A 22,447-nucleotide genomic window follows, 5' to 3' on the forward strand; every position below is an offset into this window, starting at 1 on the left:
ATCATTTTTAGTGTGGACCCGCGAGCTCCAAACAAACTAGTTTTGACCATTAATTAATGGTCCTAATCATCATGCACATGTGGCATGTGTTGAGAAGGTCGGCAAATTGGGAGAGAGAATAAGGGTGTGTTTGGTTACTAAATTTTGGTGGAAAGGACTTTCCTTTGGAGAGAATTTTTCGATGGAAAGTTACTTTCCACCATTCAGGTGTCGCACTTCACCTAAAATGGAAAATGACCTGTCTTTCGACGAACAAAACTTGGCTAACTGGAGGAAGTTCCTCCAAACCCCTTGCTAATATTGTAATAGTAAGGGGTGTGGAAATATCAAATCTTTTTGAAAATAAAAAGTAGCCACGGATTTGATATTTCCACACACCCTGCTATTAGAGGGTACCGGGGGAACTTTCTCCAAACTGTTCTGAAGCCAAGTTTTGTTCTCTTTCCACTAGGCTGACGTGGCAGAGTAGTTTCCTTCGCCCAAAATCCTGCAAATAATGGGTGCTAGTATATCTGGCAATTTCTGTGCTTGCTTAGGACAATATCGACTTACTGATTGAGCCTGTGGACTTAATTACCATTAGGATGTAACTGGTAGGATGCCTCACTGTCCTACATATGAAAGCAATTGCTTCACACATTATTCGTTCATCAGTCAGGTGACCCTCTCGGATGGACATTGTCAGCACTTTCTACGGATCAACATCTCTTGCTTCAGTCAATTTGATAACATGTTCAGACAAAGCAGTACCCTCGAAGACACGATTCACTGTAACGTTTAGGAGCAGGTTGCTATTTTCTTACACATTATAGCACACAATGAGAGTGATGGGAGTATGCGTGACCGGGCAGTGGAGCCGGTCACGAGGGTCCATTACCACCAGTATTGATAGTAGCATGCCTTCTCAGCCAGTCAGTTTGGACAACTTTTCGAATAACTGTAATGAAGAAACTCCAATGTCCGCACAGGAATCGGTGCCACCATACCCTATGCCAGAGGGCAGCACGACGTTACGAGGCACCACACGGGTACGAGTCGACGCTAAAAAAAGCAATAGGAATGCACAATTGTGGAGACTATAGAGAAGGCGATGACTTAAATCACGCGTATGGCATCAACGATAGATAAAATGTATGACTTTGAGGATCTGGATGAGCTTTGTAACGCAGTATGAGGGCTTGGTGGTTTCAGCCATAATGTAAAGCTGAGGGCAGTGCAATACCTAAGCAACCATCCGACAGAAGCCCGCATATTCATGATGTACGGCGAAGAGGAACTTAGTGCTTGGATTTCATGGACGATAGCCAAATCCATCAGCTAGGCTTTCATTTGTGACAGCATGGTTTTAATTTCATTTAGATTTGTTTAATGTTATGATTTTTTCTGACATATTTTGCATGTATTGCTTGTATGTTGGTAATATATAATCTATCTATGCATATATACTGGTGAACACAAATGGCGAAGAAGAAATTTTATGTTGCCTTTATGGGCGGTCAACAAGGCATCTACTGTAAGAGTGTCCTCTCTTCCTTTCAAATCTACTGGGCCTCTACTTTCAACCTTCCCAAAGGGATCTTGGAAAAAATCGAAAAACTTCTCTGCGACTTCATTTGGAGTGGTTCAGAGCTCAAAATAAAAATGCATACAGTAGCGCGGGTAGACATCTGTCATCCAAAATCTGAAGGGGGACTTGGTCTGAGGAAGCTTGGCCATATAAACAATGCTTTACAAATCAAACTCTTGTGGAACATTTTGCAGGACAGTATCCCTCAAGGTTGGCACATCATCTTGGTCTAAAATATAATCTAGGGATACTATCCTGTTTCCACAAGATGTTTAATTCCAGCACTCTTGCTGGAATTAAACATCTTGGAGAACTGTGGAGAAATGAGATTTGGCACATCATCCTGGATAATGACTCTCTCAAGGTTGAGAAGGAAATCCTAAGTAGAAGCTTGTTCATTAAGGCAGATAAAAATCGAGCAATATGGATGCCTACTGTTGATGGAAGACTCACAATCAAAAGTGCCTGGGAGGCGATCCGGCAATCATCCCCCATTGTCCCCTGGGCAAAGGCCTACTGGTTCAAGGGACACATTCCCAAACATGCCATTGTAGTATGGAAGGTGTTCCAAAACAAATTACTCACCAAAGACAAAATGCAGAACATCTTTCCATCCATAATCAGCAGATGCATTCTCTGTTCAGCTCATCAAGAATCCATCAATCATTTGTTTTTGAACTGCGGATACACTAGTTGGATTTGGAGGTCTATACTACGGAGATTCAATACTCGGAGGAGACCCTTTAGATCACTGCAAGAGGAAGAGAATTGGGTCCGACTTAACTGGACAGGAATGAGACAAGCAGCAACGGCAATGAAACTAGCCCTCTCATCTACCATTTACAGGATTTGGAAGGAAAGAAATGAAAGACAATTTCAAAATGTGAAATGTCATAAATCAGTGATTCTCAAGGCAATTCTGCAGGATGTGAAGGAGAGGATCAATTGGCTTCAACTTCATGACAGAGATAACCCTCTATCTGTAAGTATCGCCAGTCACTTTGGATACATGCTCAATATTAAAATCAACCGGGAAAGATTTTGCTCCTGGACTCCTCCGTTGGATGGGGAATATAAGTTGAATACATATGCTTCTCTTGAAAGCAATGAAGGAGGGCTTGGAGGAGTAATTCGAAATGATCGTGGTATGCTCATCTCTTTGTTTTCAGTGAACTGCAGTATGGAATAAATCTGAGTTGGAGATCATGGCAATTCACAGAGGCATTATCCAAGCAGCAAATCTGAAAATAAAATAAAAAATCTATGGATAGAGTCCGACTCTAAATTCGCAGTTGATATCATCAGTGGAAAATCAGAGCAACCTTGGGGGAAAATGCCAATCATTACTGATATCCTTGACACTCATAAATCATTCAGTAAATGGAGAATCTCTCATAGTTGGTGAGAAGCGAATGCAGTAGTTGACATCCTTTCTAAATGCAATTTCCCGTGGAAACAGGATAGTATCCCTCCCATGTTATGTACTCAGTCTCTTCTCTCATGTTTAAATTCGGATAGAGAGGCTGCATTGTATCCAAAATTGTAATTTTGTTATTCTTCTTTATTTTTTCTTTGTACTCTGGTGGGGGTCTGCCTAGCCCCAGCTTATCAGTCAAAAAAAAAAAAGCAAGGCATTTCCTGTACTTGGCCAGATTGGAGGCAGAAGAGCAGCTCACCAAGTCCAGTTAGCATAACATCCAGATTTGACTTTCCTACAACCTTTTAGTAACTTTTCAGCCAATTTTCTAGGCAAGAGAACACCCACTTCACAGGCTTTCCATTGCTTTCCCTTTTCATTTGCCAAGTCACTTTCCTTTCCCAGGGTTCTAAAGCAACCGGACACACCCTAAGTCATGTCAACAATATCTCTAAAATCGAATAGAAATATAGGAAATGATAACTCACCCCATTTAGCTTGTCTTTTTCTAAAAATGAATGCACCCTTTTCTTAATCTTTTCTGTATAAAATGAAGCCATTTTAAAGAAGGGAGAGGTTGAAATGCTTGAAAAGTGGGTGGAATTATCATTTCTCTACAACTATTTTAGACAAATAAAAATCTAGCGTAAATAAAACTTTGATTTTATAAGATTTTGTTTGCATTAAATAAGGTTGGAAAAAAAAAAAAACAATCCTTTTATGTAGGTTAGTATCTAGACTCAAAATCAATGTCCTACACGTGTCAGACACATATAAGATCCAAACCCTTCAAAAACAATCCTAACCGTCCCCTAAGATTATTCGATGTATGCGGCTGTGACAGAGCCACAACGGCACAAATACAACGAACGGTATAGATCTTCGACACGTGTTATAAGTCTATCGTCCAAGATTAAAGACGTCCACAAATTTTGAAACGAGAAAAGATAATAAGGAAATTTCAATCCAAGTACAAAAAACTCTTTTGGCATTTTATGATAAGAGTTTTTCTTCTTCTTCTTCTTCTGAAATTCTCTTTCTATGGCCGGTTTTATCCCAATTTCGAATCCATTTCCCCTCCGTCTGAAACCCTAGGAGAGAGAAAAACCCTAGATTTGAGGTAAGGGAACAAAAAAAAAAACCCTAACCCTAGCAGCTTTGTGTTCCCATCTCCCGTGGAGGCTGTTTTTCCGGCCAAAGAAAATGAAGGGCCTCTTCAAATCGAAGCCGAGAACTCCGGCCGAGCTCGTACGGTTGATGCGCGAATTACTTATCTATGCAGACCTCAATTCGAATTCTAAAGAGGCTAAAAGAGAAGAAAAGGTGAAAGATTTGGATTCTATTTTAGTACTTTAAAAAAAATAATAAAAATTTATGATTATTTGGGGTTGTTCGATTTTGGATCCCCAGTGGAATGGAATTGATGGAATTCTATCGATTTTTAGGTTTTTTTACGTGGATTTTGATTCTATTTAGGCCCTGTTTGGATTGAAAGAAGAACATTTATAAAAGAAATTTTTTTTCTCTTTGGCAATTTAGAGGAAAATGATATGATTATGGTTAATCTAGAGTGATATCATCATAAATTGTAGGTCCCTCTAAATAAAAATTGAACAGGACTAGTTAATGTTATCTTTTTTGTGTGTAAAATAAGTAGGATACCATTCAAAAAAAAAAAGGTAGGAAATTTTAGAATTTTTTTCCTTTCCAAAATTTTCCCGAAATTTCTTGCAAACCAAATATGGCCTTAGGGACTTGTTTTCAGTTATTTATTTATGATCATATCTTGATTCAGAATTCGGTCGGTTTGTGCGGTTTTGATCGATTTTGGATCTCCAGTGGAATGGAATTGCTGGATTTCTATCGATTTTTAGGGTTTTTTTGGGTGATTTTTTTGTGCGAATTGAAAACCATAGGGCTGAGGAAAGTGGTAAATTGTAATTATAGTGTTTCAGTTCAGCTTTTGCTTCCGAGATCAAAGAAAATCACAGAAATTAAGCAAAGATCCTACTGCCTTTATTTTTCATTTTTTGCTATAGTATATATAATATTAAATGTATGACTTCAATTCTGTCATGGTTTCCGTGTATTTTCATGATTACTTCCATTTTTAGCACCAGTGATAATTGTCATTTCTTGTATTGGAAATCTAAATGTTTCTTGATATTGAAGCAATAGGGACTGAGAAGCCTGGATGATGATGATGATGTGTGTGTGTGTGTGTGTGCGTGTGCGCTTGTGTGTGTCTATATATACACTAGCATTCTTGCTATGCATGGGTGTAAAATATTGGCCCCTAATACTAATCAAAACACGGTGTAAGATAATACCTCCCCCCCCCCCCCCCCCCCCCACACACACACACATCCAAATGCTTGGTTTGAGTGAAGTTGGAGATATCATACTACGAAAACATTGCTTAAAATGGCGGGCCTCATTCTAGGCAAGGATTTGAGAGGAAAGTAGGCCCACTAATGGGTGTAAAATAGCAAGCCCTAGCATATCGAAACGGGCCATCCCATGCTATACATGAGGTGTAAAAAGAGTCCACATATAAAAAATTTTGTTCTCTCCCTATTAAATGGGTAACTAATCCGTGTGATGTAATCCCCTCTTTTCTTTCAATTCGAATCCCTAAAAATTTGGAGAGAGAGAGAGAGAGAGAGCTAGGTTTGGATGATTTCGTTGGAGATTTTGTAGGCGTTTTGAGTTTGGTTAAACGGAAATTTCTTAGCAATTTTTTTCCTATAATGGACTCTTTTTACTCCTAAAAAAGCCAACAAAATCTCCAAATAAATTTACCAAACCTAATTCACTCCCTGCTAAACCAAATTCATAGGGTTTCTAATTGAAAGAAAAGAGGGAATTAAATCACACGAATTAGTTACCCATTTGATAGGGAGAGAGAAGGTTAAATGGCACAAATTAGCTGCCAATTTAGTAGGGATAGAGAGGGAGACGCGGGAAACGTATATAGCAAGGAAAAAGTTAAACACCAAAACAAATTAGGAAGCGGGAATGTAGGGCGGGAATAACCAAATTTGTAGGGGATAATTTTTTTCCGAGAAAAACTTTTCTTGGAAAAGACGATTGACACTTGGAAAGTTACGTGCTTAGGATATTCAACAACTCAACTTAACTAAGCCTTTGTCCCAAACTAGTTGGGGTTGGCTAATGAATCCTTTAGAAAATTTTCATGAAGAAGGTTAAAGGATCTACCCGGCTCAAATTGACTAAGTCTAATCCTGACACTAGTTGGGTTCGTCTCACGTGCTTAGTATATCTTATAGATATTATAGATAGATAGATAGATAGACAGACAGACAGACAGATAGATGTGTGTGTATATATCTATATATACATATGGTGCCAATCAAGATGGTCAAGAACAACACACAAACAAAAGTGAAAAGAAAATTAGGCTGAATTGCACTTGATTAAAGGAAAAATATGATTTTTATTCTTTTCAAAGCTAGATTCAATTCAATTTCTTTGAAAAGAATAAATTCTTCAATGTGCACACCCATTTATATCTATATTATTGACTAAAAACTCCATAATTTTCAAAGCTAGATTCAATTCAATTGCTTATAAGAGGTCAAGGGGTTCAACTAGAGGTTTATGGTATTTCCTAGTTTGGTTAGGCACTTAAGCTTAGTGTTTGAACTTCATCAAATAATGTGTTGGAACATGAGTTTTTTTTCTCTTATGGGCTTCCCAATGGTTATTAAATTCTGCAATGTGCAGACCCATTTATCTCTATATTATCGATTTAAAACTCCATAATTTTAAGCTGTTGATTCTGGTCCCCAGTTTCTTAAGATGTTATTGATCACCATATCTGTTAGATGGCTTGGTCTTGTTGCGCTAAATTGGCTGTTTTAGAGTTCTTTCTAACCCTTTCTCTGCTATTGGTTTGTTTTAATTATTATGGTGGAGATTTTTGTATGATGTGTGCGTGCATGTGTGTGTGTGTAAAATATTGGCCCCCAATGCTAATCAAAACATGGTGTAAGATGATAGGCCCCACGCTAAATATGGGCCTGGTGGAGATTGTGGGACCTATGACATCGAAACATGATGTAAAATAGTGGGCCCACCCGTTGTGTGGTTTGAGTGAAGTTGGAGGGAGCATAGTACCAAAACATTGCTTAAAATGGGGGGCCTCATCCTAGGCAAGGATTTGAGAGGAAAGCGGGCCCACTCATGGTTGTAAAATAGCAGGTCCTAGCATATCGAAACAGGCCCATCCCATGCTAAGCATGAGGTGTAAAAAGAGTCCACTGTATAAAATTTTTTGCTGTCTCCCTATTAAATGGGTAAGTAATTCGTGTGATTTAATTACCTCTTTTCTTTCAATTAAAATCCCTAAAAATTTGGTTGGGGAGAGAGAGAGAGAGAGAGAGAGAGAGAGAGAGAGAGAGAGAGAGAGAGAGAGAGAGAGCTAGGTTTGGATGGTTTCTTTGGAGATTTTGTAGTCTTTTCGAGTTTGGTTAAACAGAAATTTCTTAGCAAAATTTTTCCTATAATGGACTCTTTTTACTCCTCAAAAAGCCAACAAAATCTCCAAAGAAATCTACCAAACCTAGTTCACTCCATGCTTTTTTTTTAATGATATTAGTTCACTCCTATGATTTGTGGACACTGACACACGGAGTGTCGGCAAACTCCCAAAATTTAGAATATGGGACACGGCTTAAATAGAAAGAATATATAATCATAATTTGTCGATATGAATTCGTGTCGAGTTTTGACACGGATATGAATTGCCCGACTTAGGTAAAAGTCTAGAAATGATGACATTTACATACACATGAAATTATTGATTATTACACAAATATGTGTCAACACACCCACATCAACTCTAACACTCCTAGCAATACATTTAAAGTGTCCAAAGGGTTCTCGACACGTGTGGACACGCGTGTCGTGTTGGACCCGGTGCGGCACGTGTGTCAGCAATAAATTCAAAGTGTCCGCTAAATCATAGATTCACTCCCTGCTAAACCAAATTCATAGGATTTCTAATAGAAAAGAGGGAATTAAATCACACGGATTAGTTACCCATTTAATAGGGAGAGAGATGGTTAAATAGCACAAATTAGAGCTGCTGATTTAGTAGGGATAGAGAGGGAGACGTGGGAAATAGGATACGTATATATCAAGGAAAAAGTTTAAACATCAAAACAAATTAGGAAGTGGGAATGTAGGGAGGGAATGTGGGAATAACCAAATTTGTACGGGAAAATTTTTTTGGAGAAAAAATTTTCTTGGAAAATATGAATGATACTTGGAAAGTTACGTGCTTAGTATATTTTATAGATAGATATATATGGTCCCAATCGAGATTGTCTAGAACAACACACAAACAAAAGTGAAAAGAAAATTAGCCTGAATTGCACTTGATTAAAGGAAAAATATGATTTTTATTCTTTTCAAAGCAAGATTCAATTCAGTTTCTTTGAAAAGAATAAATTCTGCATTGTGCACACCCATTTATATCTATATTATTGATTAAAAACTCCATAATTTCAAAGCTAGATTCAATTCAATTGCTTATAAGAAGTTAAGGGGTTGAACTAGAAGTTTATGGTATTTCCTAGTTTGGTTAGGTACTTAAGCTTAATATTTGAAGTTCATTAAATGATGTGTTGGAACATGAGTTTTTTTTTTTTTTTCTTGGCTTCCCAATGGTTATTAAATTCTGCAATGTGCCCACGCATTTATCACTATATTATCGATTAAAAACTCCATAATTTTTAAGCTGTTGATTCTGGTCCCCAATTTCTTAACATGTTATTGATCACCATATCTGTTAGATGGCACCATTCTTTGAAAATCTATTTCATTGCTGCATTTTCTAATTTGAGTTTCTTGCAACACTCTCTCTATAACCTCTATCATAGTTTGACTCATTTTATAAGATATTGCTAGACATTATTACCTCATCCATTCGTTAGAGGAATGGGTTTTGTTTTCGTGATGTTAGTTGTGAATAATGATTGGATCATAACCAGATGTGACCATATTTATTTCTGTGGTGATGTAACCATCTTTGGCCTCTTAGAAGGCCGTACTCTATTTTTATTCCTGTTTATTTGTAAATGAATGTGAGCATATTAGAATTTGTACATGTAAAAGACATGTTTTCACTTCCTTTCAGGCTAATTTATGTTAAATTCCAGTTTAGAATGCTTTTTCTTCACATTTCCACTCTTCAACAGATGGCAGAATTAGGTAAACTCATCCGGGAGTTGAAGTGCATTCTTTATGGCAACAGTGAATCAGAGCCAGTTTCAGAAGCTTGTGCACAATTGACCCAGGAGTTCTTTAAACAAAACACACTACGTCTCCTAATCATTTGTCTTCCAAAATTGAACTTGGAGGTAAGTAGAGACAAATTTTCTGGTTGTGTTATAAGTTCAGATGATACAATTGAAATAAATGTTGAATGTAATCTTTCTTCTTTTTTGTTTATATTTTTTGTAGTTTTAAGTTTTCTTCTTTTTTTGAGTTGAGTTGAGTAAGTTTTGGATGATTCATTAATAATTCAACTTCAGATATTTTGAATATCCATGCTTTCAATAGGAAGGCTTTTATTAGATTTGGTTGAATAGGAATATTTAAATTACATAATTCTCTGCTTTCTGTTAAGTCTGCTTGCTCTTCTTGTTGATGTTTTTCATGACGAGGATCATGATCTCTTGTAGGCTCGTAAAGATGCAACTCAAGTTGTTGCCAATTTGCAAAGGCAACAAGTTCATTCACGGTTGATTTCTTCTGATTACTTGGAAGAAAACAAAGATCTTATGGATCACTTGATATCAGGGTGAGCTATTCATTGTTGATCTTTGGAGATATGATGGGCTTATATTTTGGGATGATTCCTCTGTCTATTTCAGTTAGTATTTGGCTACGCTTGTTAGCTGCTCAGTTTTTAGTTGATTTTCTTATTAATATTTTGTAAGTAGTTTCACCATTCAAAAATAAATAAAAATTGTAAGTAGTTTCTGTAGTTTTCTTTTCTGCACTGCATGTTCTGATTCCTGTAATACGAGATAACGATGATTCAAAATCCCAGAGCCTGCGAGTCAAGTTGTCAACGGATCCACTTCGGATCGGATCCACCTATGTCTTAGTCACGATCCATTCAAATCCCTTATAGATCGGATCGGATTCGGAATGTTCTTCGGATCCTACTTCTTGTGTCCCGGTCACGATCCATTTCAAATTGGACTGTCCATCGGAGTGTCCTAGTAGGTCCTACTTACAAATCAACAAAAAATTCTCAACTTTCTTCATTTGAAATGAACTCCAAAACTTCCTCAAATCAGAAAAGAAATAGTCACTATCTATAACAACCCATGATTTTGATGAAGAATAGGATTTTTTATTGTTGAAAAGAACTCCAATGTTCGAGGGTGCATGACGATAAAACTTTCTAGTAACTAATCCTTGTCGAGGGTGAGTGGCAAGTTTACAGGAGGAAAAACTGATTGAGGAAAGGAAGAGAAAAAGATGTCTGGAAAAGGGGGGAAGTGGAAAGTCGTAAGCGAAGCAATATTTAGTTCATTTTTATGAAAATACCCCTCCTTAAGACTTAATATAAGAAATATTTTGAGGTATTTTAGTAGAAGGACTTCGGATCGTGACTGTCCATCAGATTTTTTTGCCATGTCTTGATCATGATCCGAAATTTTTCGGATCTTACGAAGAGGATCCAAAATATGTCCATGGATCCTTCTAATGTGCCTAGATCCTATCTATTAAGGTTCGGATTCGGACTATCCATCGGACTACCTAGGTCCATTGACACCCCTACCTGCGAGAGTCTAAAAACTTATTAATTTCTTATGATTAATTAAATCCCATGATTTTCTTTAAAGTTTAGGATTTTATGTTTTCTTATACTGATATGTGACACCTGTCTGAGAACATTAGGTTAGATTGTTAACTTGTTTTCTTTTTGAGCTAGTTATTCTTGACAGTCACAAAATTATATATATTTCTCATGACATGTCAACTTTTTACAATTTCTTTTGTTTAGTTATGAAGACATGGACATAGCATTACATTATGGTGCAATGCTGAGGGAATGCATACGCCATCAGACTATAGCAAGGTAAGGTTTGTTAGTTGTTTACTTAATATTATGTTGCTTGAAAACATTTAGAGGCTAACAAGTGAATGATTTTTTGTTTTGTTTTTTTGAAAGGTGACCATGTGATAATTAGGTTAGAGAACAAAAATTGAAAATAAAACCTGGGGTCGAGTTGATTCCATACATAAGTATGAATATTGAAGAAAACAGCATACACAACAGAAGTCTAAGTACTAGAGCTACTGCAAAAGATGAAAAGGTTCCTGATACAAAAACCCCTCTATGGACTCCCTCTGTAGCTAAAAAATTCTCTATCATTGGAATTTCTCATAATATGCTTCAAAGAAATGAGCAACTCTTTGCTAAGTCTAATTTCTAGAATAACATATTCTAGCAATCGATGGATGCCGACTTGCAATTGGATTCCCATTTTCTCAAACTCTTGCTTGGATAGGATCTTGATTGTTGTTTGTCAGACATAATTATAATATTTTACGACGAAAAGAGTCAACATTTGACTTTGAGGTTTTCGTGGTGGATCATTCTCTTGCATCATTACACTATCTTGCCCAATTGTGGTTCCTACTATAAAGTAATATTTTTTAATTTTATGATGTATCATTGTGGTTGTTTCAATGTCATGGTTCCTAAAATACTATTTGGTGTCAGGAAAATCTGAATGGCAAATTTTTACATTTAATTAATTGATAAGAGCTTAGAGAGAGGTGCACATATTCACTTGCTAGGGCATTATTTGCACATTCAATGCCATATCTTTTACTGTTATATGCATTATTGTTCATGCCCAAATGGTTCATGTCATTTCCAATATCAAGCAACTTGGGAGTCATTCTTGGGAACAGATTTGAAATGGTGTGTCTTTAAGAAAGTACCGTATATCAAAGTGCTCAAAATTTATAAACTAGTAAGCTTATGCTGTTCATGCGACAGGTATGTCTTGGAATCGGATCACATGAAGAAGTTCTTCGGTTTCATACAACTCCCAAATTTTGACATTGCTTCAGATGCTGCAGCAACATTTAAGGTCAAGTATACTGATACATTTGTTATTATTATTTTTTGAATGGTTATACTGGATACAATTATTGCTCCCTGATTTAATGGGTTAGCCTTGATATTTTCATTTGGTTTTCCGCAACTCTTTTAGACTGCCTCAAGTACTTTGATGTTGTTGTATGTGACACAATATTATATGCTGAAACAACTATGTAAACTTCCAGCACACTGACCTACACCCGAGGTTCTTTTTTGGATCTCTTCCACAACTATTTCATTTTTGGGGTTATCTTAGAATTTTTCCAAAGTGTTCATTTAGAATAAACATAAATGCTGCGTTTGAAACTTGACCCTATCTTGTAACATGTGGGCTGCCGAGTGCTCCTCCCAAGTTGGTTATAAACTGGAAACTTCCTAGCAGGATAGGAAGCTCGCTTCCCTAGAAACTTGCTTCGGAAGCTAAGTTCTTCTTGCCTTCCCAATTTTCCCACGAGTTTTCTCTTAATTAAGATTACGCTTCTTATTTTGGTGATTTTTTTCCTACAAGAGTATTTTCTCCATTTGATAATGTCGAAGGAACATATTTAAAGCTTTAAAAATCATTTCATGTTTCAAATGAAGCCTATGTGGAACCTTTTTCAAAAAAGTTACATGAATAAAACATGTGAAGCTATAAATCCCTAAAAGTTGTAAGTTCAATCAGTCGTGAAGTTTTTTCACTACTTGTAATCCTTACCTATGTCAACCCTTCCTCCCTAACTTGCTATAACCGCACTTGTTCTATATACTTCTTGTTCGCTTCCAGTGAGGCTTATTGCCCCCTTCATTCCGACTTTCAATGACGTTTCTCACATGTTTCCTTTGTACTTTCTTTAGAGCTTTTCGCTTCCTGCTACCGCTCCCTGCACTCAACTATGGTTTAGAGACTACATGATGTTGCAATCCTCTAAACCTTAACAAAGAACTTCCCATTCAGTTTTGCTATTGCTATATGCAATTTTGACTCGTCATATTTTCTACAGTATATTTCAGTGTTGGTCATATTCTCTTTATGGTCTTGTGCTCTTTCATGGTATTGTAACTTTTAGCTCATATTATTTACCAATTCTCGGGTTTCGCACTGCTAAGAAAGACTTTTTTATTGCTTCTAAATACTGGTGGATTTCCACTAAGTAAGCATACCAATTTCTACTATTTATTCGAAGGACATTTAATCATTCATCCAATCCTATTCCAGGAGATTTTATTGGCTACTGAACGAACCTATTGCAATCATTACATTTCTTTTGTGTGCTGACATGTACAAAGCACGCTAACATGCCACTGCCTCATTATATTGCAGGAGCTTTTGACGAGGCATAAATCAACGGTTGCTGAGTTCCTTACAAAAAATTATGACTGGGTAAGTATTTCTATTTCCGTTATTGATATAGAATGGTCATTAGATGTAACAGGTTAGAGTAGTGAGTATTGTTGCAGGTAATCAGAAAGATAAGATTCTATTTATTATTTTAGGATGATTGAGACTCAATTTGGATCAGTTGAGCTACAACTAAGTTACCATTTAAAAAAAATGCTACAACTAGGGTCTTTTATTAGCATAGGAGTTTGTGAAGAGAGAGATCAATAGACAAAAGGATAAAGACATAATAGGAAAGAGGAGAATAAATCAAGTCAGCTTGTACCCCAACATTTACTTTATGGGCACCATGGGAAGGTCCACACGTCCCAAGAGTGGCTCTAATATGGCGTAAAGTTGGGCATCCTTTCAGAATAAGAAAGTTCTGACATGTCACTGGTATAAATATGGTGTAAAATAAGCAAAATTACAAGTATAGCCTTCAAAACAAAAGAAATGATGCAAGAACAACTAGCATGCATGTATGATTTATCTCTTGGCAAATTGTTGCGTAGGCATGAGGCACCCCCTTTTTAGTTTCTATGGCTTGAGTTGTTGCTTTTGCAAGTGAATCCCTTGAAAGTTGGATTTCTATATATCATTTTTATGTGATTTGGTGTGTAATGTCAGGGATGAGCCAATAAGAAATAAGTTAAGTGGGCCATGGGTAAAATATTTTAAACTATGGTTTTAATAACGGTCCCCATGGGAAAAGGGATATGATGGACCTTAGGCTGATGTGGACATCCCCACATCTAGGCTAAATAAAAATGCTAATAAATCAAATAAAACACTACCTAAAAGAAAAAGAACATGTCCAATAGAGAAAAAACTAAATCTAACAGCTAAGGTGACTGAATCATATCAGTTCCTCACCATGTGGGAAGAACTCGACTCCATCGAGTAAAAGTCTACCATATGCTGAAGAAACCCCTCCTCACGAAGTCATCGTAGTGGCACAGCATCCATCCACGAATAGTCGATCAGACAACGCCTTTGCAAGCTAACGAGATATCTCCGAATATCCATATCGTAGTCTCGTGACTGTAACGAAGTGATGGTGAACGGCTCCAAGCACCAATCAGTCATATCGACAAACTGTCGTCACTAGGGCCCCATCTATAGAAGTGATCTTTCCTCACGAAGTCAGTCATATCGACAAACTGTCGTCACTAGACTTTTACTTCATCGAGTAAAAGTCTACCATATGCTGAAGAAACCCCTCCTCACGAAGTTATCGTAGTGGCACAGCATCCATCCACAAATAGTTGATCAGACAACGCCTTTGCAAACTAACGAGATATCTCCGAATATCCATATCGTAGTCTCGTGATTGTAACGAAGTGATGGTGAACGGCTCCAAGCACGAATCAGTCATATCGACAAACTGTCGTCACTAAGGCCCCAGCTATTGAAGTGATCTCTCTTATACTGATCGGGCTGCCACCTCTTACCTCTCGGTACTTGTTCGCAGTCGGTTTAACACCTCTTGTTTTACCTCCTTGATATGCAAAATGAAGTACTCGACCCTGACACTATCTCTCTTAGCGTAGTATTTAGGGATATGATTTAGAAGGTGTGGAATGGAATGTGCAAATGGTATCTAGGTAGTGGGTGATGGAACTATGGTACAAGGTTGCCAGAGCGGGAATCGAAAGTGAGAATCGAAACGGGAATTGAAAGCGCGAATCGAAGGCTCCCAGGGAAGAATCCTGCTCAAGATTGCCAGAGCGGGAATCTAAAGCGGGAATCGAAACGGGAATCAAAAGCGGGAATCGAAGGCTCCCAGGGAAGAATCCTGCTTCCTTGCTATGGTATACCTAAATCTGATTTCCTAAAGCCTAACACACATTTTCCCATCAAATCCTGGTTACTTCTTATACTGAACTCTCTTTTCTTCATTCTCTACCACTCAGCCAATCGTAGTTTAGCAACATTTGCTAAAAAATTTGCAACCCACACATGAGCCACTTGTTCCTTGTTCATTCCCTTTCTCCTATCCTATTTCTTAAACCCCAACATCTCGTCCTTCAGTCCAATAAAACTGCCTATTTCTTCTACACCCTTGCCCTATTCCGCTTTTTTATCCATCCCTCAAGGTCCTATATCAAAAACCTCATCATGAGAGACTTTGCCCTAATAAACATAACACCTCAACCTCACCAATGAAGTTTCAACCGCTCTGAATGTCAGAGATGTTGCTAAAATTAAAGGAGAAAAAGATAATTCTTGTATCACTGACAATATCTTGATAAAAATACATAAATGCTGATGTTATTCGGCAGTTCCCAAAAACTTCGTATGGATACAGGTAGTGGTTCCTTGAGGCTGATGGGAACTCTAGTGATGTTTATTTTTTGAATAGTTCTAGTGATGTTTATTTATTTAAGAAAAAGTCGAAATAGATCAAACAAAATAGTCAGAGTGGACAAAATATTCAAAGACACTAAGATACATGCTATTCAATTCTTTATTATGTATGTTACATTCTTCTGTGTATATATTATAATCCACAAATAAAATTATATTATGTATTGTATATTATAGGATGTAATATGTGTTCTAAATAATTCGATCACAGTAGGATGGCTGCGTATGTATCTGATGTAAAACTGGGATAATGGTATTCAAAACATACATATAGAATGTACCATGATCATATAAACGATTGATCTAATCAATACAACATCAAAGATCTCTCTAAAAGGAGGAATAAGAACTTATCTCGATCGGCCGTAATGGAGATCGGTCTGGGTTGGACCTTCTCCTGCCTCTCTAGGCGACCTGATCTCTGATGGGGAAGATCTCCTTATAGTTAGTTAAATGGCAGCAGGGACCATCCAGCCCCAATATTTATAAAAAAGGATCTCTTAGAGTTCCACCCATAATAGAACTGTGATCAACTTAACCAACTACTAATCATGATGTAGTTGAACTTAGGGCTACGCTAATCATTCATGTCTCAATAAGGATGAGATGCACCGATTACTCTTATATCCCTTACTGATCACTTTGGTCAATGTGCAACTCTAGTAATTTCACACTTAATCTCATTCATCAATCTAGACCGTTGATCTAAGACTAATGAGCCCACAGAAGATCTTACATCTAATCCATATTCATTTTTGGTAAGCGTTCATCCATATCCTATAACCACATCAGTATCATACTTTATGGATGCTGATATTCCAGGCATGTAAAAGTTCCTGGTATCATAGTATATTTCATTGCTATTTCAAGTTATGTGCATTAGAAAATCTTGCTGTATCACATGTTGCATTGGCATACTTGTGCTAGAACTTCCACATTTTCATTTCAAAATTATAATGTTTTTTCAACATAATGATATTTTGGATTGACTAATCGCTGTTAGTTCATAATCATTTCCTATCCATTTCTTCTGGTTCTAGTTCTTTGCTGAATATAACTCAAAGCTTCTGGAATCTCCCAATTACATCACGAGAAGGCAGGCTGTCAAGGTAACTTTGGTGTTCTAGATTTTTTTTTTCATAAAAGAATAATAGATAATCTCCATAAGAGAATAATAGATAATCTTTTCTTTTTGAATTAGCTTCCAAATAGGATCTTCGCCATGTAGCCCCAAGGTTCTTTTGTGGTTTTAAGTCTTTACCCAGAAGAGTTGCTCACGTAATAATATTCAAAAAAAAAAAAAAAAAAAAAAAAAGAGTTGCTCACGTAACCCCTTTTTAGTTTTTACAGATTTTGTATTTCTATTTCAGCTTTTGGGAGATATGTTACTAGATCGTTCAAACTCCGCTGTCATGGTGCGCTATGTGAGCTCAAAAGATAACTTAAGGATCCTAATGAATCTTCTCAGGGTATGCGTTTCTCTATATATCTTTTTTTTTGAATGGTTGCGTTTCTCTATTTATCTTTACATGATTTCCTACCATGTGTTCAAATCTTCAACATAGTTTGACTTTATATTTGATTTTTTTCTCTGGGGTACTAAATTTTCATAAGGTAACTAATAGATATACCAGGGTGCTATATTCTTTTCCTTTCCCATCCTTTACTGTTGCAAAATGTAGAAAATAATGTAACTCAGTGTTACATTTTTATTTATTCATTTAATTTTCTTTTTGAAAGAAGGCAAAATTTATTAAAAAGCTAAAACCAGCAGGAAAGTGTCCGGAAACAAAACCTAGCTTATGCAATGCTTTTAATATCATAATCTCCAGAGCCCAGATATGCTTTCCTAGATATGCTTTTGGTGTTTTTTTTAAGAGGTAACAATTTTATTAATAACCCAGAATAAAGAGTACAGCATGGGGACAAGGAGTCACCTTAGGGAGTACAACCAGAGACACTGAATTAGAATAGAGATGATGACATTAAAGTCTCCCAATGAGGAAAAATTGAAATTCCTGAAAGTCAAATAGAGGCTGGTCTGACCAGATCGGACGAGATGACCCTTTGTTGGTCCAATTCCACTCCCTTTTGGCCAAGCCGTCGGCCAACACATTCGCAGATCTACTCCTGTGGGTAATCTGGGTGAATCAGCCAAACGAGATCCCTGATTTTGGTGTTGGCAGTGTGTCTCCTCCACTCCGGGAATTTGGTTGGTGACTTATGATTCCAAGATGAGAAAGGATGCTTAAGAATTATATTTGTAGGTTTGTAGCACATTACTAGGTCCATTGATGTATTCTATAGACATGTCTCAAGGGTGTTGTATAATGTGACCTCGTTCATGAAACTGAAATTTTACTTGCCTGGCTTGGTAATATGTTCTTGGAGTGCACCATGAGAAAATAATTCACTGCTTACATCATGTCGAGTAAGCACTTTTTTTTCTACTTGGAGACAGTTAATGACACCCAAAACATCTCCAATTCAACTTCTTGTAGAATTGGAGTCCATATGTTAAGTTGGTTTGTCCTTCCAATTACAGGTCTGATACCAATCTAAAGTCAGGAAAGAAAAATCTGATTCCGGAATCATGAGGTATTACCATTAAATTGTAACCTTTGTCAAAGCCAAAGGCCCAGTAGGAAAGCTGAAACTAACTGACTCAATTCAAAATGCTGCTGGCTAGATCCTCGATCTCATAGTCCATACCAGATGGGTATAAGACTGGTTTCTGACTCCAGCACCTAGCCACAATAATGAGCTGACACTAGAAAAGTAAACACACGGAGAAAAAGAGAGGAAACAGATCAGCTAAATAGATGTAACTATGTGAAGGAGAAAAGAGAAAAAGAAAAACATGTTGAAAAATCAATACTTGCTTCAATTAAATGTTATCTTTTTCTAAATATATCCATCAATCCTCCTCAACAAGTTGCAGTCTCTTTTTGACAAGTTGACTACCATTCCATGACACTGATTAACCTTTGCTAAATCATAATGAGCAAAATACACTTGTTTTTGGATGTCACTGAGACTATTACTATTGTTCTGGTATATAAATTATGTAATGGGGAAGTCCCCAAACTGCATTTATAACATGTAAAAGTCAATGAACAATAAATGCACTTAGTGACTTTCCACCAATGGGAGCGCCCTTTCATCCTATTTTTGCAAGGGCTCCCTTCAGTCTAGCACAACCCATGACATACACACTGATTTATTTGAATGTGACTGCATGTAAGTATTGTTGTTCTGTGTTATACTATCCAGCTTTCTGTTGAATTAAGTGACCTGCCAATGCAACTATTCATTAGTCCATGTCTTAAAAGAAATTCTTATTCCTAGTTTTGAATCTTTTGGGTTCCTTCATTTACAGGAATCAAGTAAGAACATCCAATTAGAAGCATTTCATGTATTCAAGGTATGACTCAAGTCCACTTGATTCAATCTCAACGTCAGTCCTATAACTCTGTTAATGATCTGTTAAAGGTTTTTGATGTAATTCTTCCTTTCTCTTAATTATCAGCTATTTGCAGCTAATCAAAATAAGCCACCAGAAATAGTCACCATACTTGTTGCAAACAGAAGCAAGCTTCTTCGTTTCTTCAGTGACTTCAAGATGGATAAAGGTAGAAAAAGAAAATGAAAAATGAAAATCTCCTGTGTGTTTTCTTTTCTGGGTCTTAGATCTATACAACCTTTCAGTGTAGCAATTGCATTTATTATTCGATCGTCTGCCCATGTTCTTCCAGAGGATGAACAGTTTGAGGCGGACAAAGCTCAGGTGATCAGGGAAATCGCAGCCTTGGAACCTAGAGAGCGCCCATGAGATGAGATGTAGCAGAGTTTGCAATAACAGTTTTGAGGCAGATAAAGCTCTAAGTAGTTAGAGAAATCAAAGCCTTAGAACTCAGAGATCGCTCTCGAGGTCAGAGTCGGCCGGATGTGTAATGTCATTTTAATTTAATTATAGATTAGAAGTTTTATATCTGAACCATAACTTTCCATAGATTTATGGCTTGCCCTCTGCGAGCATGCTAAGAATCTGTTAAACTTTCCATCAATTTACAAAGGGCGACCATCGGTTTGGCCAAATGCCATTAAGAACACTTTGATCGAATGATCTAAGCCATTTAAAGTTTCTCCTAGAAACTGCCCCCTGTTGATTTTTATAGCCCTTTAGGCCTTGTCTGTTGGAATTTTTTTTTCATGATAAATTAGTGTCTCCAAGTAGTGAGAGAGGGGTGTGGCGTAGGGAGAGTGGGAGGAGGAGAGATTTGAGAGGGCATGATTGAGATGAACTTGAGAAGTGGCTAAAAATCAGGAAAAAGTGAATCAGATTTTAATTAGTGTTTTTTTGTTTCCTGATTTTTAGCCACTTCACCCTCGTCTCCACTAAGACGGGGGTTGGGTCATGGAGTTCTAAAAGATCAATAGTCATGATTTCACATATATCCTCTCCTTTGCCTTGTCTCGTTTAGCAGAAATCTTGCATAATGTATCCCTAGGTGCAATGCGGAGAGAGAGAGAGAGAGAGAGAGAGAGAGGGGATTCACATTGTGAGTGGCGGAGATAAGATTGGTCCAGGCCATTATCTCGTATGGGGGTGGGGAAGTGAAAGGTGTGGGTAGTATCTTACCACTTTGGCCAAAGCCGGTACCTCATATCATATCATAGGGGCATGCCTCTACGGTAGTGTTGACCCCCCCAATAGGTAGGACTAGTATCTCACCACTTTGGCCAAACCGTTACCCCATATCTAAGTGGCACTTGCCTCTACAGTAGTGTTGACCCCAATAGGTAGGACATTCCCCCATTGGAACCTCGTTGGAAAAAGACCATGGAATCAACATTTTATACATACTGAAGTATTAAAATGGGGAAATGATTTCTGCGCTCAAGTGTTTTGATAAACATGCGCTCCACTTGTTTGTCGTGTAGTACCTTTAAATAATACACGACAAACAAGTAGAGCGCATGTTTATCAAAACACTCGAGCGCTGAAATGATTTCCCTTAAAAAAAGGGAAATGTTATCAGCACAATCATATTTTGATATTTGCACAAACTCAACTGTCATTTCTTCTTTAGTTTGGCGCTCTTGAGCGCTTTTTGGGAAATGTAATAACCTTTTGACAGCTCTTTAAGTATCAAAATGACAAGTTGGTTTGTGAAAATATCAAAATATGGTTGTGCTGATATCATTTCTCTAAAAAAAAATGTGTTAAAATTTTACAAGTGTCATTTAGCAAAAGCCCTACTGTAAAGCACAAAGGGCGGTCCTATTTTCAAAAACTTTAGTGAGAGGTACAAAGGTCCCTCCTCTCCGATGCACTCCTATTTGCATGGGATACTAGTGGTTATCATTTCTGATGTTCTTTCACTCATTCCATGGTTTGCCCATTATATATAGAATTTAGATAAAAAGCACCTAGAAAATGCTTTTTATGAATTCAGGTCAGAGTTGTGCTGTAGTACAAGAAAAAAGACGAAAATGTCCTCAAGGTGCTTTTTCCTCTTCTCTTCATTTCTCATATCAGACTTACCAATGCATGGGATCATCTTCGTAAAATGCGGACTCAACTCGATATAATGTGGGGTCGGCTCAGTCAAAAGTACCCCCCTCGGTAAAATGTGGGGTCAACATGCTTTTTCCTTATACAACCTCTCTCTTTTTACTACATGACCCTAACTTTCACCCACCCACTCCCCCTATTCATTTTTTCTGGCGTTGATACTTATTATTTACTTCTTCTTCCTTTCTACTTTTCCATAGTTTATTCTTCTTCTTCTTCTTTTTCATTTTTTCCTAGAGTGGATTCTTATTTTTTTCCTTCTTAACCATTTTTTCTGGTGTCATTCTTCTTTTTTCTTCTTCTTCTTCAACCTCTTCATATTCCTCTTGCTCTTTAGTGCTATTTAAAATTCATTGTCAATAAAATGAACCAAATTGACAATATTTGAGGTGTAAACTTAAACAATTTTCTTATATATTAAGATTGTCATTTAGAAGGAAAGTCTTTGTTATGTAATCTATAGAAAAAAAACATTTGCAGAACTCAATAGCTTTGTTGAGCAAACAGTGGACTCTCAGGTTGTTGGGCTGAGAAAAAGTGCCATTTTCTATTAAACTCTTTGTTTGGATTGCTATGAGCTATTCTTTTGAGTGGCTACATTGGTTTTAAAACAAAACAAAAGGTGATAACATATATATAAAAAAGACAAACTAAGGTTGCACATTCTTCAAATCTTCTCTGCAGTTCTGCGTTTTTTACTGTCAAAAATTAAAAGATTGAATGAAAACACTGATTCCAAGGAACAAAACGGAGTTTCAATCCCTCTTCTAGTACAACTTGCTAGGTGTTGAGCCACTAGGTGGTAAAGACTTATCAACCTAGAGGTCGGAGGTTCAATCTCAGTGTTAAATTATAAAAGAATTAAATAAGGCCGCATCCAACACCTTAAGCTTTTGGAGTAATTGATTGTTTCACATGGTACCAGAGCAAGGGTCCTGAGTTCAAAACTACTTGTTATTAAAAATCCACATGCAATGGCCAACCCAAAAAAGAAGAAG

General features: G+C 37.1%; 2 protein-coding genes across 2 annotated transcripts; both read left to right on the plus strand.

The window, feature by feature from the left end:
- The first annotated feature begins 1,835 nt into the window (after positions 1-1,835).
- LOC143891936 (uncharacterized) lies at positions 1,836-2,756 on the plus strand. The gene has a single exon (XM_077396428.1). The coding sequence runs from the start codon at positions 1,836-1,838 to the stop codon at positions 2,754-2,756; it is 921 nt and encodes a 306-aa protein (XP_077252543.1).
- Positions 2,757-3,929: 1,173 nt separating this feature from the next.
- Positions 3,930-20,026, plus strand: LOC143846567 (putative MO25-like protein At5g47540). The gene is made up of 11 exons (XM_077355030.1): positions 3,930-4,307; positions 9,209-9,370; positions 9,695-9,813; positions 11,032-11,106; positions 12,037-12,130; positions 13,445-13,504; positions 16,912-16,980; positions 17,242-17,340; positions 19,251-19,295; positions 19,401-19,503; positions 19,627-20,026. The coding sequence occupies exons 1-11, from the start codon at positions 4,188-4,190 to the stop codon at positions 19,701-19,703; spliced, it is 1,023 nt and encodes a 340-aa protein (XP_077211145.1). The 5' UTR covers positions 3,930-4,187; the 3' UTR covers positions 19,704-20,026.
- Positions 20,027-22,447: the final 2,421 nt, after the last annotated feature.

The sequence above is a fragment of the Tasmannia lanceolata genome, unplaced genomic scaffold (assembly GCF_043159265.1).
Source record: "Tasmannia lanceolata isolate RefF3 unplaced genomic scaffold, GAP_Taslan_0.1 ptg000015l, whole genome shotgun sequence".
Classification (NCBI taxonomy): domain Eukaryota; kingdom Viridiplantae; phylum Streptophyta; class Magnoliopsida; order Canellales; family Winteraceae; genus Tasmannia; species Tasmannia lanceolata.

What these genes read in the sequence shown, in the direction of transcription:
- LOC143891936 (XM_077396428.1), top strand. Translation starts at nt 1,836, where the DNA reads ATGTTTAATTCCAGCACTCTTGCTGGAATTAAACATCTTGGAGAACTG.
- LOC143846567 (XM_077355030.1), top strand. Translation starts at nt 4,188, where the DNA reads ATGAAGGGCCTCTTCAAATCGAAGCCGAGAACTCCGGCCGAGCTCGTA. An exon ending in AGGCTAAAAGAGAAGAAAAG is followed by an intron (nt 4,308 to 9,208) that starts GTGAAAGATTTG and finishes ACTCTTCAACAG; the next exon opens with ATGGCAGAATTAGGTAAACT. An exon ending in ATGGATCACTTGATATCAGG is followed by an intron (nt 9,814 to 11,031) that starts GTGAGCTATTCA and finishes TCTTTTGTTTAG; the next exon opens with TTATGAAGACATGGACATAG.